The following is a 13,095-nucleotide window of genomic DNA, read 5'->3' on the forward strand; positions in this document are numbered from 1 at the left end:
ACAGCCAAGACAATGCAGAAGTGGCTTTGGGACAAGTCCCTGAATGTCCTTGAGAAGCCCAGTCTGAGCCCAGACTTGAACCCGATCGAACATCTCTGGAGCGACCTTAAAATAGCTGTGCAGCGACACTCCCCATCCAAACTGACAGAGCTTGAGAGAATCTGAGGAGAAGAATGGGAGAAACTCCCCAAATACAGGTGTGCCAAGCTTGTAGTCCTACCCAAGAAGACTTCAGGCTGCAATTGCTGCCAAAGGTGTGTGAACAAAGTACTGATTAAAGGGTCTGAATACTTATTTAAATGTGATATTATTATTAATTTTTTTATACATTTGCAAAAATATCTAAAAACCTGTGTTTGCTTTGTCACGATGGGTTATTGTGTGTAGATTGATGAGGGGGGGAAAACTATTTAATCCATTTCAGAATAAGTCAGGGGGTCTGAATACTTTCCGAATGCACTGTATACAGTGCCTTCAGAAAGTATTCACACCCCTTGACTTTTTCAACATTTTGTAGTTACAACCTGAACTTAAAATGGATTACATTTAAGGAAAAAAATATCACTGGCCTACACCGCAATACCACATTTTAGAAATGATTTACAAATTAATAAAAAATGAAAAGCTGGCATGTCTTGATTCAATAAGTATTCACCCCTCTGTTATGTCAAGCCTAAGTAAGTTTAGGAGTTAAAATGTTTAACAAGCCAAATCAAATGTTATTGGTCACATGTGCGGAATACAACCTTACAGTGAAATGCTTACTTACAAGCCCTTAACCAACAATGCAGTTTTAAGAAAATACCCCCAAGCAAGTAAGAGATAAGAATAACAAATAATTAAAGAGCAGCAGTAATATAACAATATCGGGGCTATATACAGGGGGTACCGGTACAGAGTCAATGTGGAGGCTATATACAGGAGGTACCGGTACAGAGTCAATGTTCGGGGGCACCGGTGTCAAGGTAATAAATCAAATCAAATCAAATCAAATCAAATTTTATTAGTCACATACACATGGTTAGCAGATGTTAATGCGAGTGTAGCGAAATGCTTGTGCTTCTAGTTCCGACAATGCAGTAATAACCAACAAGTAATCTAACCTAACAATTCCACAACTACTACCTTACACACACACACAAGTGTAAAGGGATAAAGAATATGTACATAAAGATATATGAATGAGTGGTGGTACAGAACGGCATGGCAGATGCAGTAGATGGTATAGAGTACGGTATATACATATGAGATGAGTACTGTAGGGTATGTAAACATAAAGTGGCATAGTTTAAAGTGGCTAGTGGTACATGTATTACATAAAGATGGCAAGATGCAGTAGATGATATAGAGTACAGTATATACATATGAGATGGGTAATGTAGGGTATGTAAACATTATATTAAGTGGCATTGTTTAAAGTGGCTAGTGGTACATTTTTACATAATTTCCATCAATTCCCATTTTTAAAGTGGCTGGAGTTGAGTCAGTATGTTGGCAGCGGCCGCTAAATGTTAGTGGTGGCTGTTTAACAGTCTGATGGCCTTGAGATAGAAGCTGTTTTTCAGTCTCTCGGTCCCTGCTTTGATGCACCTGTACTGACCTCGCCTTCTGGATGATAGCGGGGTGAACAGGCAGTGGCTTGGGTGGTTGTTGTCCTTGATGATCTTTATGGCCTTCCTGTGACATCGGGTGGTGTAGGTGTCCTGGAGGGCAGGTAGTTTGCCCCTGGTGATGCGTTCTGCAGACCTCACTACCCTCTGGAGAGCCTTACGGTTGTGGGCGGAGCAGTTGCCGTACCAGGCGGTGATACAGCCCGACAGGATGCTCTCGATTGTGCATCTGTAGAAGTTTGTGAGTGCTTTATGTGACAAGCCGAATTTCTTCAGCCTCCTGAGGTTGAAGAGGCGCTGCTGCGCCTTCTTCACAACGCTGTCTGTGTGGGTGGACCAATTCAGTTTGTCCGTGATGTGTACACCGAGGAACTTAAAACTTTCCACCTTCTCCACTACTGACCCGTCGATGTGGATAGGGGGGTGCTCCCTCTGCTGTTTCCTGAAGTCCACAATCATCTCCTTTGTTTTGTTGACGTTGAGTGTGAGGTTATTTTCCTGACACCACACTCCGAGGGCCCTCACCTCCTCCCTGTAGGCCGTCTCGTCGTTGTTGGTAATCAAGCCTACCACTGTAGTGTCATCCGCAAACTTGATGATTGAGTTGGAGGCGTGCATGGCCACGCAGTCGTGGGTGAACAGGGAGTACAGGAGAGGGCTCAGAACGCACCCTTGTGGGGCCCCAGTGTTGAGGATCAGCGGGGTGGAGATGTTGTTACCTACCCTCACCACCTGGGGGCGGCCCGTCAGGAAGTCCAGGACCCAGTTGCACAGGGCGGGGTCGAGACCCAGGGTCTCGAGCTTGATGACGAGTTTGGAGGGTACTATGGTGTTAAATGCTGAGCTGTAATCGATGAACAGCATTCTCACATGGGTATTCCTCTTGTCCAGATGGGTTAGGGCAGTGTGCAGTGTGGTTGCGATTGCGTCGTCTGTGGACCTATTGGGTCGGTATATGTACATGTAGGTAGAGTTACTAAAGTGACTATGCATAGATAATAGAGAGTAGCAGCAGCGTAGAAGAGGGGAGGGGGCCAATGCAAATAGTCTGGGTAGCCATTTGGTTAGATGTTCAGGAGTCTTATGGCTTGGGGGTAGAAGCTGTTTAGAAGCCTCTTGGACCTAGACTTGGCACTCCGGTACCGTTTGCCGTGCGGTAGCAGAGAGAACAGTCTATGACTAGGGTGGCTGGAGTCTTTGACAATTTTCAGGGCCTTCCTCTGACACCGCCTGGTATGGAGGTCCTGGATGGCAGGAAGCTTGGCCCCGGTGATGTACTGGGCCGTACGCACTACCCTATGTAGTGCCTTGCGGTCGGAGGCTGAACAGTCAGGATGCTCTCGATGGAGTAGCTGTAAAACCTTTTGAGGATCTGAGGACCCATGCCAAATTGGTTAAGTCTCCTGAGGGGGAATAGGTTTTGCCGTGCCCTCTTCAAGACTGTCTTGGTGTGCTTGGACCCTGTTAGTTTGTTGGTAATGTGGACGCCAAGGAATTTGAAGTTCTCAACCTGCTCCACCACATCCCCGTCGATGAGAATGGGGCCGTGCTCGGTCCTCCTTTTCCAGGAGTCCACAATCATCTCCTTTGTCTTGATCACGTTGAGGGAGAGGTTGTTGTCCTTGCACCACAGGGTCAGGTCTCTGACCTCCTCCCTATAGGCTGTCTCATCGTTGTCGGTGATCAGGCCTATCACTGTTGTGTCATCGGAAAATTGAATGATGGTGTTGGAATCGTGCCTGGCCATGCAGTCATGAGTGAACAGGGAGTACAGGAGGGGACTGAGCACGCACTCCTGAGGGGCCCCAGTGTTGAGGATCAGCATGGCAGATGTTTGCAAGTCACTAAAGTAATATTGCAAAAACATTTAGCAAAGCAATTCACTTTTTGTTCTGAGTACAAAGAGTTACCGTAATTTCTGGACTATTAAGCGCACCTGAATATAAGCTGCACCCACTGAATAAAAAAAAAAAAAGTATTTTGTACATAAATAAGCCGCACATGTCTATAAGCCGCAGGTGCCTACCGGTACATTGAAACAAATGAACTTTACACAGCCTTTAAACGAAACACGGCTTGTAACAAAAATAAATAGGCTTTTAAACGAAACACGGCTTGTAACAAAAATAAATAGGCTTTAACGAAACACGGCTTGTAACAAAAAAATAATAATAAATAGCAGTAAACAGTAGCCTACCAAGAAAGTCATTGGTCACTATCTTCCTCCTCCTGTGCACTGAAACCACTGAAGTCATCTCCTTCGGTGTCGGAGTTGAATAGCCTCAGAATTCCTTCATCCGATGTTGGATCGTTTTCATTGTCGCTCTCGTCACTTTCATCCGGAGGCAAATTCCCCGCTGAGCTCATGCTGCCCTCTTCAACACGCAGCAGTCCAGCCTTTCGAAACCCGTTGATGATAGTGGATCTTTTGACAATGCTCCACGCTGTCAGGACCCACTGGCAGACTTGACCATAAGTTGCTCTTCGCATGCGGCCCGTTTTAGTGAAGGATTTCTCCCCACTTGTCATCCAAGCCTCCCACTGAACACGGAGCGCCACCTTAAATGCACGATTTACACTGATGTCGAGTGGCTGCAAATACTTTGTTGTGCCCCCAGGAATCACAGCTGGAATTGAGTTTGTCCTCTTGATGGCTTCTTTCACAGAATCTGTTATGTGGGCCCTCATGCTGTCCAACACGAGCAATGCCTTGTTCTTGTGAAAGAATCCTCCCGGTCGCTTGCCGTAACACTCCGTATGCCATTCATGCATTAGGCTTTCCGTCATCCATCCTTTCTTGTTGACTTTCACAACAATTCCTCTCGGGAATTTTTCTTTTGGCATCGTCATGCGTTTGAAAATCAACATCGGTGGAAGCTTTTCTCCCGATGCCGTGCAGTTCAGAACACAGGTGAAGTGCGTTTTTTCATGCGCAGTTGTTTTCAGCGTGATGGATGATTCGCCTTTCCTGTTGACAGTCCGAGTGAGAGGCAGGTCAAACGTCAGAGGAACCTCATCCATATTTATGATGTCGTGCGGGCCGATGGAATGCTCCGCTATCTTTGCATCAGTGAATTTGCGGAAGTTTGAAACTTTTTCCTCGTAGTCGGGAGGGAGCTGCTGACACAGACTCGTCCGTACCCTGATGGACAGGCCTTTACGTCTCATAAATCTTAGACACCACGATGGTCCACCTCTAAAATCCTCAAACTTCATTGCGGTGGCGATTGTTTTGGCTTTCAGTCGGATCTGCACAGTTGAAACACCTCGGCCGTCTGCTCTCTGTGTGTTGACCCAGTCTTCAAGCTCTTTTTCTAGTTCGAGCCATCTGCTTTTCTTCCCTCTGAAAGCTTTTGTTGTCTTTCTGCACCGAGTCAGTTCCTCACGCTGCTGTTTCCAACGTCTTATCATCGACTCATTAAGGCCAAGCTCCCATGCAGCAGCTCTATTTCCTTTTCCAACAGCCAGATCGATCGCCTTCAACTTGAAAGCTGCATCATATGCATTTCTCCGTGTCTTTACCATGATGAGGGTGACAAAATGACTACCGTAATCAGAATGATGGGAAGTTTGAGCGCGCTCGATTTACGTCACATTATGTGACGGTGCTCAGTTTTTTGGCGGCATGAATTTGTGAAAGCGGGAAAATATTTCTCCATATTTCTCCATCTCCATATTTTCAAGTATAATGGTGGCTGCATCCTGTTATGGGTCTGCTTGTAATTGTTAAGGACTAGGGAGTTTTTCAGCATGAAAAATAAACAGACTGGAGCTAAGCACAGCCAAAATCCTAGCCTCCTGTTTTAGTCTACTTTCCACCAGACACTGGGAGAAGAATTCACCTTTCTGCAGGAGAATAACCTAAAACAGAGGGCGAAATCTACTCTGGAGTTGCTTACCAAGAACACAGCGAATGTTCCTGAGTGGCTGAGTTACAGATTTGACTTAAATCAATTTGACAGAGCTTGAAGAATTTTGAAAAGAATAACGGGCAAATGTTGTACAATCCAGGTGTGGAAAGCTTTTAGAGACTTACCCAGAAAGACACAGCTGTAATTGCTGCCAAAGGTGCTTCCACAAAGTATTGAGGTGAATACTTACAGTACCAGTAAAACGTTTGGACATAGCTACTCATTCAAGGATTTTTCTTTATTTTTACTATTTTCTACAATGTAGAATAATAGTGAAGACATCAAAACTATGAAATTACACATATGGAATAATTTAGTAACCAAAAAAGTGTTAAACAAATAACAATACATTTTATATTTGAGATTCTTAAGTACAGTGGTTCTTCCTGTAAAAGTTGCGTCATACTGCAGCACACCTTGCGGTCTGCCGCAGAATTCTATGGCACGTTATTTAATTGTCAGCCATTGTTGCCATTAATACTAGTTAGTGCTAGTTTGACCACCAGGGGGCATCTTTGAGAAGCATTTGATAGTCGTCAATATTGGCTGTACTAGATAATTTAAAACCTTTTTTTGTAAGAATGTAGAATATGGGATGGATTTTAAGAAATGTAGCTTAATTCATTTGATAATATTGTGGTGTTTCTAGTCTAAGAAAAACAATAACCGAAACCCTCCGTTAGGAAAATATGGCTCTGTACAATGTGACGGTTGGGAGTAGGCTACAGTACTAAGAGCATAACATTTCCACACCCTAATTGTAGTCTAACCAATACCCAAATGGAGATTAAGTGAAAAAGTCCCCATGCTTGTCTCAGAGCAGCACGAAACGGTGCTGAAATAGTTGACCACACGCGGGTAGACTATTGCTTCAAATCCTATTGTGTCTATCTTCAATATGCTTTTTAAATAAATAAGACCTACACAGCACATTACTCAACACTAGTGAGACTCATGTCGCCTACGCTTGGCCTACAGTATATCTAAAAATATGTTTTCAATGACGTGACTCTCCGTCAATAATTAATTTTAGAGGATTGGAGGATTCTAAATTAATATCTAACGAGCATTTTTCGTTAAGTTAAATCTGAATTTTGAGAATATCTAAGGGGCTTTTATATATTTCTAAATTAATTAATAATAATAATAATTAAGGCCAAAATAATATTTATAAAGGCCAAAATATTTATTTATGTTTTTAGAGGGAGAGAAACCAAAAGCCCACCGTGCCTATTTTTTGGACAAGGCCAAACCCTCCCCTAACCCGGACGATGCTGGGCCAATTGTGCACCGCCCTATGGGACTCTGAGATGCAGTGCCTTAGACCGCTGCGCCACTCGGGAGCCATGACCAATATGACCAATATATATTGTCCTGTTAGTAGCCCATCATAGAAACATTGTTTGCAGAATTCACAGCCTGATACGCTTGTCAAAAACAAGCTAAATAATAATACTTTTTCCCCCTTACCACATGTAAGTTTTTTTAATCAATTAGTATATTTGAGTTTAACGACAATATTTGTTGTATCTTTTCTGGTGGATGAAACTGAAATTGCAACCAACTTTCTATGGCGATATTTTGGAGATTATTTTGTTTTCAAAATACTGGAAGTGATTGAGAAAAAAGCCATTCTTGAACATGAGGTGAGACATTCTTACTAATATGTAAATAAAGCCAGTTTGTTATTTAGAATTATTTATTTCTGGTTTTAGAGGGAGAGAAACCAAAAGGCCACCGTCACCTCATAAAACCTATTTTTCTAAGAACATAATATATGGGATTGATTTTAAGAAATGTAGCTTAATTAATTTGATTAATATTATGGTGTTTCTTTTCCAAGAAAATCTAAAAACGAAACTCTCAGGGGTATCACAACCGGCCGTGATTGGGAGTCCCTTATGGCGCTGTACAACATGACCTTTATTTAACTAGGCAAGTCAGTTAAGAACAAACGCTGGGTCAATTGTTGGCCGCCCTAAGGGACTCCCAATCATGGCCGGTTGTGATACAGCCAAGCTAACTGAGAAATATATTTGACAATACAATTCTCCCCCTTTACCCTCCTTCTTGGCAGGAGTCTATTTTCCTGCTAATAGCCCATAATGGCGCTGTACAATGTGACCGGTCAGGAGTAGGCTACAGTACTACAGTAAGAGCAAAATAATCCTAACATTTCCACACCCTAATTGTAGTCTAACCAATACCCAAATGGAAATTCAGTGAAAAGAAAAATCTCATTGATTTATCAAGACCAGTCCCCATGCTTGTCTCAGAGCAGCGCTGTCTTGACCTCTGAATGTTGTCTCTTCCATTAATTTTGAAAGAGTATTTTCCAGTAAGCAACAATTTGTTTACCTTCATTAGCCTACTTTGTTCACATTTTTCTGTCATTCAGTGATATTTATTCCCATAGTAGACCTACTATGGGGCGTGACCTTTCAAATGTAGTATTTTCAATCGCTTGTTATAGCGCCACAATGTGGCCAATTGGCAAGGCATTTTATGAGAGGGTGTGTTGGCGCTTTACCATCATGCCAGGTTGCACCTTCCTAGGCCTTATCATCTCACTGGAATTTGCATGTGGATCTGAATGTGCTTGAATATGTTCTCTTCACAGTGTTTGGAACATGTGTACCAAGTTTTGTTACAACACTTAAATCCGTGACTGATTTATATGCATTAATGAGAATAAACATGTGCTCGTTATAGCACCACCGTGTGGTCAATCTCAATATGCTTCCATATGTTGAGTCTCACGGTGTTTGGATTTGTCTTGGAAATTATTTATATATATATTTTTAAATATATTTTCAGGCCGTGTACACACTCAGATTGACAACTGATGTACAACACATTTGACACAATGTTGTGATGCAACTGATATTTTTGTAATACAATGGAGAGTTTATTGCACAACCATTGTGATGTGTTTCGGGCAACTCATCTAAACACTTTTGTGTAGACAAACTCTCCGTTGTATCAAAACAGTTGTCTTAGTTTATACAACTGATGTACAACAGAGTGTGTACAAGGCATTAGAGAAGAAAAAAAAGCATAGTTGGTCTCTTACATTGCTAATTTGCTGGGCGTTGATCCTTGCTCTGATGAAATCAGGGTCGTCGGCATGTAAGGTATATTTGTGCATGGCGTCCGAGTCTCCAGACTTATACAGCCTCTGTAACGTGGTGAGAATAACATTGATAACAGACAGACATGGTTTTAAATGCTATTTTAAATCTTTCAAATACTTACAGCGTTTGCTTTAGTCTGCCTGGAGTGCCAAATGGGTGGAGTTTGCTCTTTTGAGACTAGGCAAGCTCAATCAAGCTCTGCTGTATATTCAATATTTTCAAATAGTATTTGAAGCCTGGTCTGCTCAAATAGCAAGCATTAGCAAGCATATTTTCAAATAGCATTAGATTTAGTAGCCCTTCTCAACTGAGGACACTGACGATTTTACAAAATGAATAGGAGCTCATACCTCACTGCACTGCAGGTAGCTGTTCTTAGCATGAACAATGTCTGGAGAGTCCGCCACTTGGGTGAACTTCAGACTGTCTGGCAGTTGACGATATTTCTTCTGCAAGACCAAGACCACTTCACATAAGGATCAGTCGCATGCGCACACACACACTATCTTATTTCTCAGGTAACATGGCCGCTAGTTGTGTACTTACATCACTGGTGAGTTCTCCGGCTTTCTTTGCCAACTCCATTAGAGGCGTCCCCACACCATCCCAGGCCACGCCCTTCATGAAGTTCAGATCCGACTTGTACAGTTTCTAGAAAACAGACGCAGGGAGAGGGTTGCTATTTATACCCTCATATTTACTGAAACTCTTATTTGAATATTGTTCTTTGTATTTCCTGAGACTGTGGTTGAGATCTCTTTAATTATGTTGAAAATGCACTATGGTAAAAACGATTCTATTTGAGTGTATTCCCTTCTAGTCTATTCTTAACAATGTTGCACCCTGGGACATGATTTGTTAAATTAATTTGAGGGGAAAGCCCCTGCTCCAATATCCTAATACTTAATAGTATATTTCCCTTAATCATGTTCTCCCTCTCCCCTCCACCCTTCTCTTCCACCCACCCTCCCCCCTCCTCCTCTTCTCCTCGCTGCCTTACCTCGCTCTGCAGGTTGTAGGCCTTCTTGGCCCATTGGACTTTAATATCGTCCGGTAGGACAGTGTACGCATGAAGCCTCTTCCTGTAGTCCTGATCGCTGGCCAGAGCCTGGGCGTTCTTGGCTGTCACTAAATTGATCATATCTGGATTGAGGTGGTACTGGCCACTGGTGGAAAGTGCGTCTTTGCGGTACTCCTGCTCACTCGTCATCCGGCCCATCTGCATGCAGTGTAGCATGCGCGGGTCATCCAGAATGCTGCGGGCGCCGATGTGCTTGCCCTTATCCAGTAGGTGGTTGTGCTTGTATTGGACCTAGGTTGGTAGAAGGGAAAGAGAAGAGTGAACAGGCAATAAGTGCATCTTATGATTGACTTGATCAAATTGACTGTCATACATTGGTGACTTCATTATATACATTTCATTATTTGATTTTGTTAAAACACCTTTTTTTCTTTTTGCCCTCATATACCAAACCCCCCTTTTTGCCCTCATATACCAAACCCCCCTTTTTGCCCTCATATACCAAACCCCCCTTTTTGCCCTCAGAACAGTCTCAATTCATCAGGGTATGGACTCTACAAGGAGTCGAAAGTGTTCCACAGGGATGCTGGCCCATGTTGACTCCAATGCTTACCACAGTTGTGTCAAGTTGGCTGGATGTCATTTGGGTGGTGGACCATTCTTGATACATACAGGAATCCCAACATGAAAAACCCAACAGCGTGGCAGCTCTTGACAGAAACCGGTGAGCCCGGCACCTACTACCATACCCCGTTCATGTCTTGCCCATTCACCCTCTGAATGGCGCACATACACAATCCATGTCAATCAATTGTCTCAAGGCTTATTTAACCGGTCTCCTGCCCTTCATCTACACTGATTGAAGTGGATTTAATAAGTGACATCAATAAGGGATCATAGCTTTCACCTGGATTCACCTGGTCAGTCTATGTCATGGAAAGAGCAGGTGTTCTTAATGTTTTGTTTACTCAGTGTATCTTACATGCAAATAGGTACTACTGTAGTGGCTAAGGTTCCTAGCTAAGGTTCCTTTTATTTTGAGTCTTACCTTATCCTTTCATTTACGTTTTTTGTTGGACAATTTTGTGCGGTTTTTGAGTTTACTTTTTGTCATCATTATCATCCTGGAATCTGTTCAAATAACCTGGAAATAATCAATGCGTTCATTACTCAAACCTTGGAACAACTGTACCTGGGAATAATTACAATCAAGAAATCTCAAGTTGTTTTATTGGAAGATTTGCACTAATTGGAAATGAGTTGGAACCCTAGATCTATTTTGGTGTCTATTATACAACGGGTGGGTCTAATCCTGAATGCTGATTTGGTTAAAACTGCCTTCCAGCCGTTGTCTATTCCACAAGTTACCACTGGCTAAAGCTATGATGTTAAAATGCCTATTTACTCTGTTCGATCTGACTGCGCAATCCACTAACTCATCAGCCCAGCCAGGCAATTTATAAAATTGATCTCCACTAAGAAAAGCATCTAGACATTATCTCACATTTCTTTTAGACAAAAATGTAGTTTTCAACAGCTGAGATTTGGAACCAAATTCTACCGTTGTTATGGCTTCTGTTCTAATTCGCCATTTCTATTAGACACCAAAATACAGGTAAGGGTTACAACTCATCTTCCAATAAAACAACTGTACATTTCTTGATTGCAATTATTAACATATTTATTACTCACTAAGTTCAGTTATGAACTCAGTTTCAAATGTTGAGTAATGATAGGCATTGATTGTTTCCAGGTTATTTGAACAAATTCCAAGATGAGAATGACGATAAAACGCAAACTCAAAAAGATACAAAATGATCCAACAAAAACAGCCAAAGGATAAGGAGAGATATGAAATGAAAGACACGGAAATGGTGCCATATTGCCAGCTATAAACTGGTTCTAGGTGTTAGTAACATGAATGGCCAGCAGGTGGAACAATAACCTAAATAAAAATGGGTTCAATAAACATACTTATTTCTCCAGGTAATATTCTTTATATTTCTAACACAATTCTAGCACATTTTCTAATATATAAAAAATGGCTATTACAACTGCTGTACTTTCAAAGAGTGCATTCATAAACGGAGTATTACTCACATTGCTGGCTAAATCCATTGAGGTTTTGGCAGCCTGGAAGGGGATGTCCTGCATGGTCAGTTTGTAGCCCTGAGCTCTTAGAGTGTGCCATGACTCCCTGTACTTGCTCTGAAGAGGGAAACAAACCATCAGTAAGTCCAGGCCCTGGTTTGCCAGAGCCTTCATTAGCGTTAACGTAGCCTGGATCAGTTATTCATCATCTAATGTTACAATTGTTCATTGGAGATCCCATCATAAGGTGCGTCATTACGCCTGAGCTGTTTGTCAAAATCAACTTACTATCTAGAATCTCTTTCTGGTGGTATCTACATTTTGGAAAACGATTACATCTCGCTGCCCAAATCATGTCAGTTTCTGGCCCCATCACTGACAAAATAGAATATGTGATGGTTTTTTACTCTCAATATTTGAGAATTTAGCTCTACCTTGTGTCTACGCAGACTGTAGACAGTGTGGAGCTCAACAGACACTAGGGATCCCTTGTATTCCTTTAATCAGTTTACAGACAAGGACGTGCTTGATTCTTTGCTTACTATAGATGTTACGTCCACGGGCAGACCAGATCCTGGTCATCTAGTTGTGACAGTCCCTCTTATTGTCAAACCCATAGCCCATATTTTCTTAGTAATATTTATTTCTGGGATTATTCCTAAAGAATGGAAAACAGCGCATGTTTTTCCTCTTCACATCTGCACGATATCAACACTTTCGTTTTTGGCTAAAGTACTAGAGTTATTGATAAACTCTCAAAGTCGCTTCTTCTTTAACAGAAACTGTATCCTAAATACAGTACATAATCAATCTGGATTGAGACAAGGACATCTCAGCTGCATCCCTTGTTGTCAACGATATTGTATGCTCTCTTGATAAAAAAACAGCATTGCACTACCTTGTTTATAAACCTGTTAAAAGCTTTCGACACTATGGATCATTCAGTGTTATTACAAAGCTGTCCACTGGCGGACTTGATAGAAATGCATGTGCTTGGTTAAAAAACAACAACTAATGGATAGCTCTCAATTGCCGACTATGTCATCTCGCAATTCCTCAAAGTCACAAAAGGAGTTCCTTAAGGGTCTATGTTAGGGCCAGTAATATTCACACAGTATTTAAACTATATTGGTTCCTTAGTAAATAACTGTAAGCTACACTTTTATGCTGATGACACTGGTCTGTACTCTTCTGCCTCCTCTGTGAACCAGGCTATAGCTGATCTGCAGATTGCTTTTAATGTCGTACAAAAAACACTTCCTGACCTTAAACTGGTACTGCATGCAGATAAAAAAAGTAGGCCTATATAATATCCTCTAGAGAACAAC

General features: G+C 42.0%; 1 protein-coding gene across 3 annotated transcripts in view; it reads right to left on the reverse strand.

The window, feature by feature from the left end:
* The window catches only part of nrap (nebulin-related anchoring protein), a 99,768-nt gene that overhangs the window by 17,575 nt on the left and 69,098 nt on the right, over positions 1-13,095 (reverse strand). For all 3 annotated transcript variants that reach the window (XM_071346973.1, XM_071346972.1, XM_071346971.1), the window contains 5 exons: positions 11,777-11,884; positions 9,656-9,967; positions 9,202-9,306; positions 9,006-9,104; positions 8,595-8,699 (listed from right to left, as the gene is read on the reverse strand). In XM_071346973.1, coding sequence (XP_071203074.1) covers positions 8,595-8,699; positions 9,006-9,104; positions 9,202-9,306; positions 9,656-9,967; positions 11,777-11,884 — 729 coding nt within the window. The remainder of the gene's footprint in view (positions 1-8,594; positions 8,700-9,005; positions 9,105-9,201; positions 9,307-9,655; positions 9,968-11,776; positions 11,885-13,095) is intronic.

Source organism: Salvelinus alpinus, chromosome 17 (genome assembly GCF_045679555.1).
Source record: "Salvelinus alpinus chromosome 17, SLU_Salpinus.1, whole genome shotgun sequence".
NCBI lineage: Eukaryota > Metazoa > Chordata > Actinopteri > Salmoniformes > Salmonidae > Salvelinus > Salvelinus alpinus.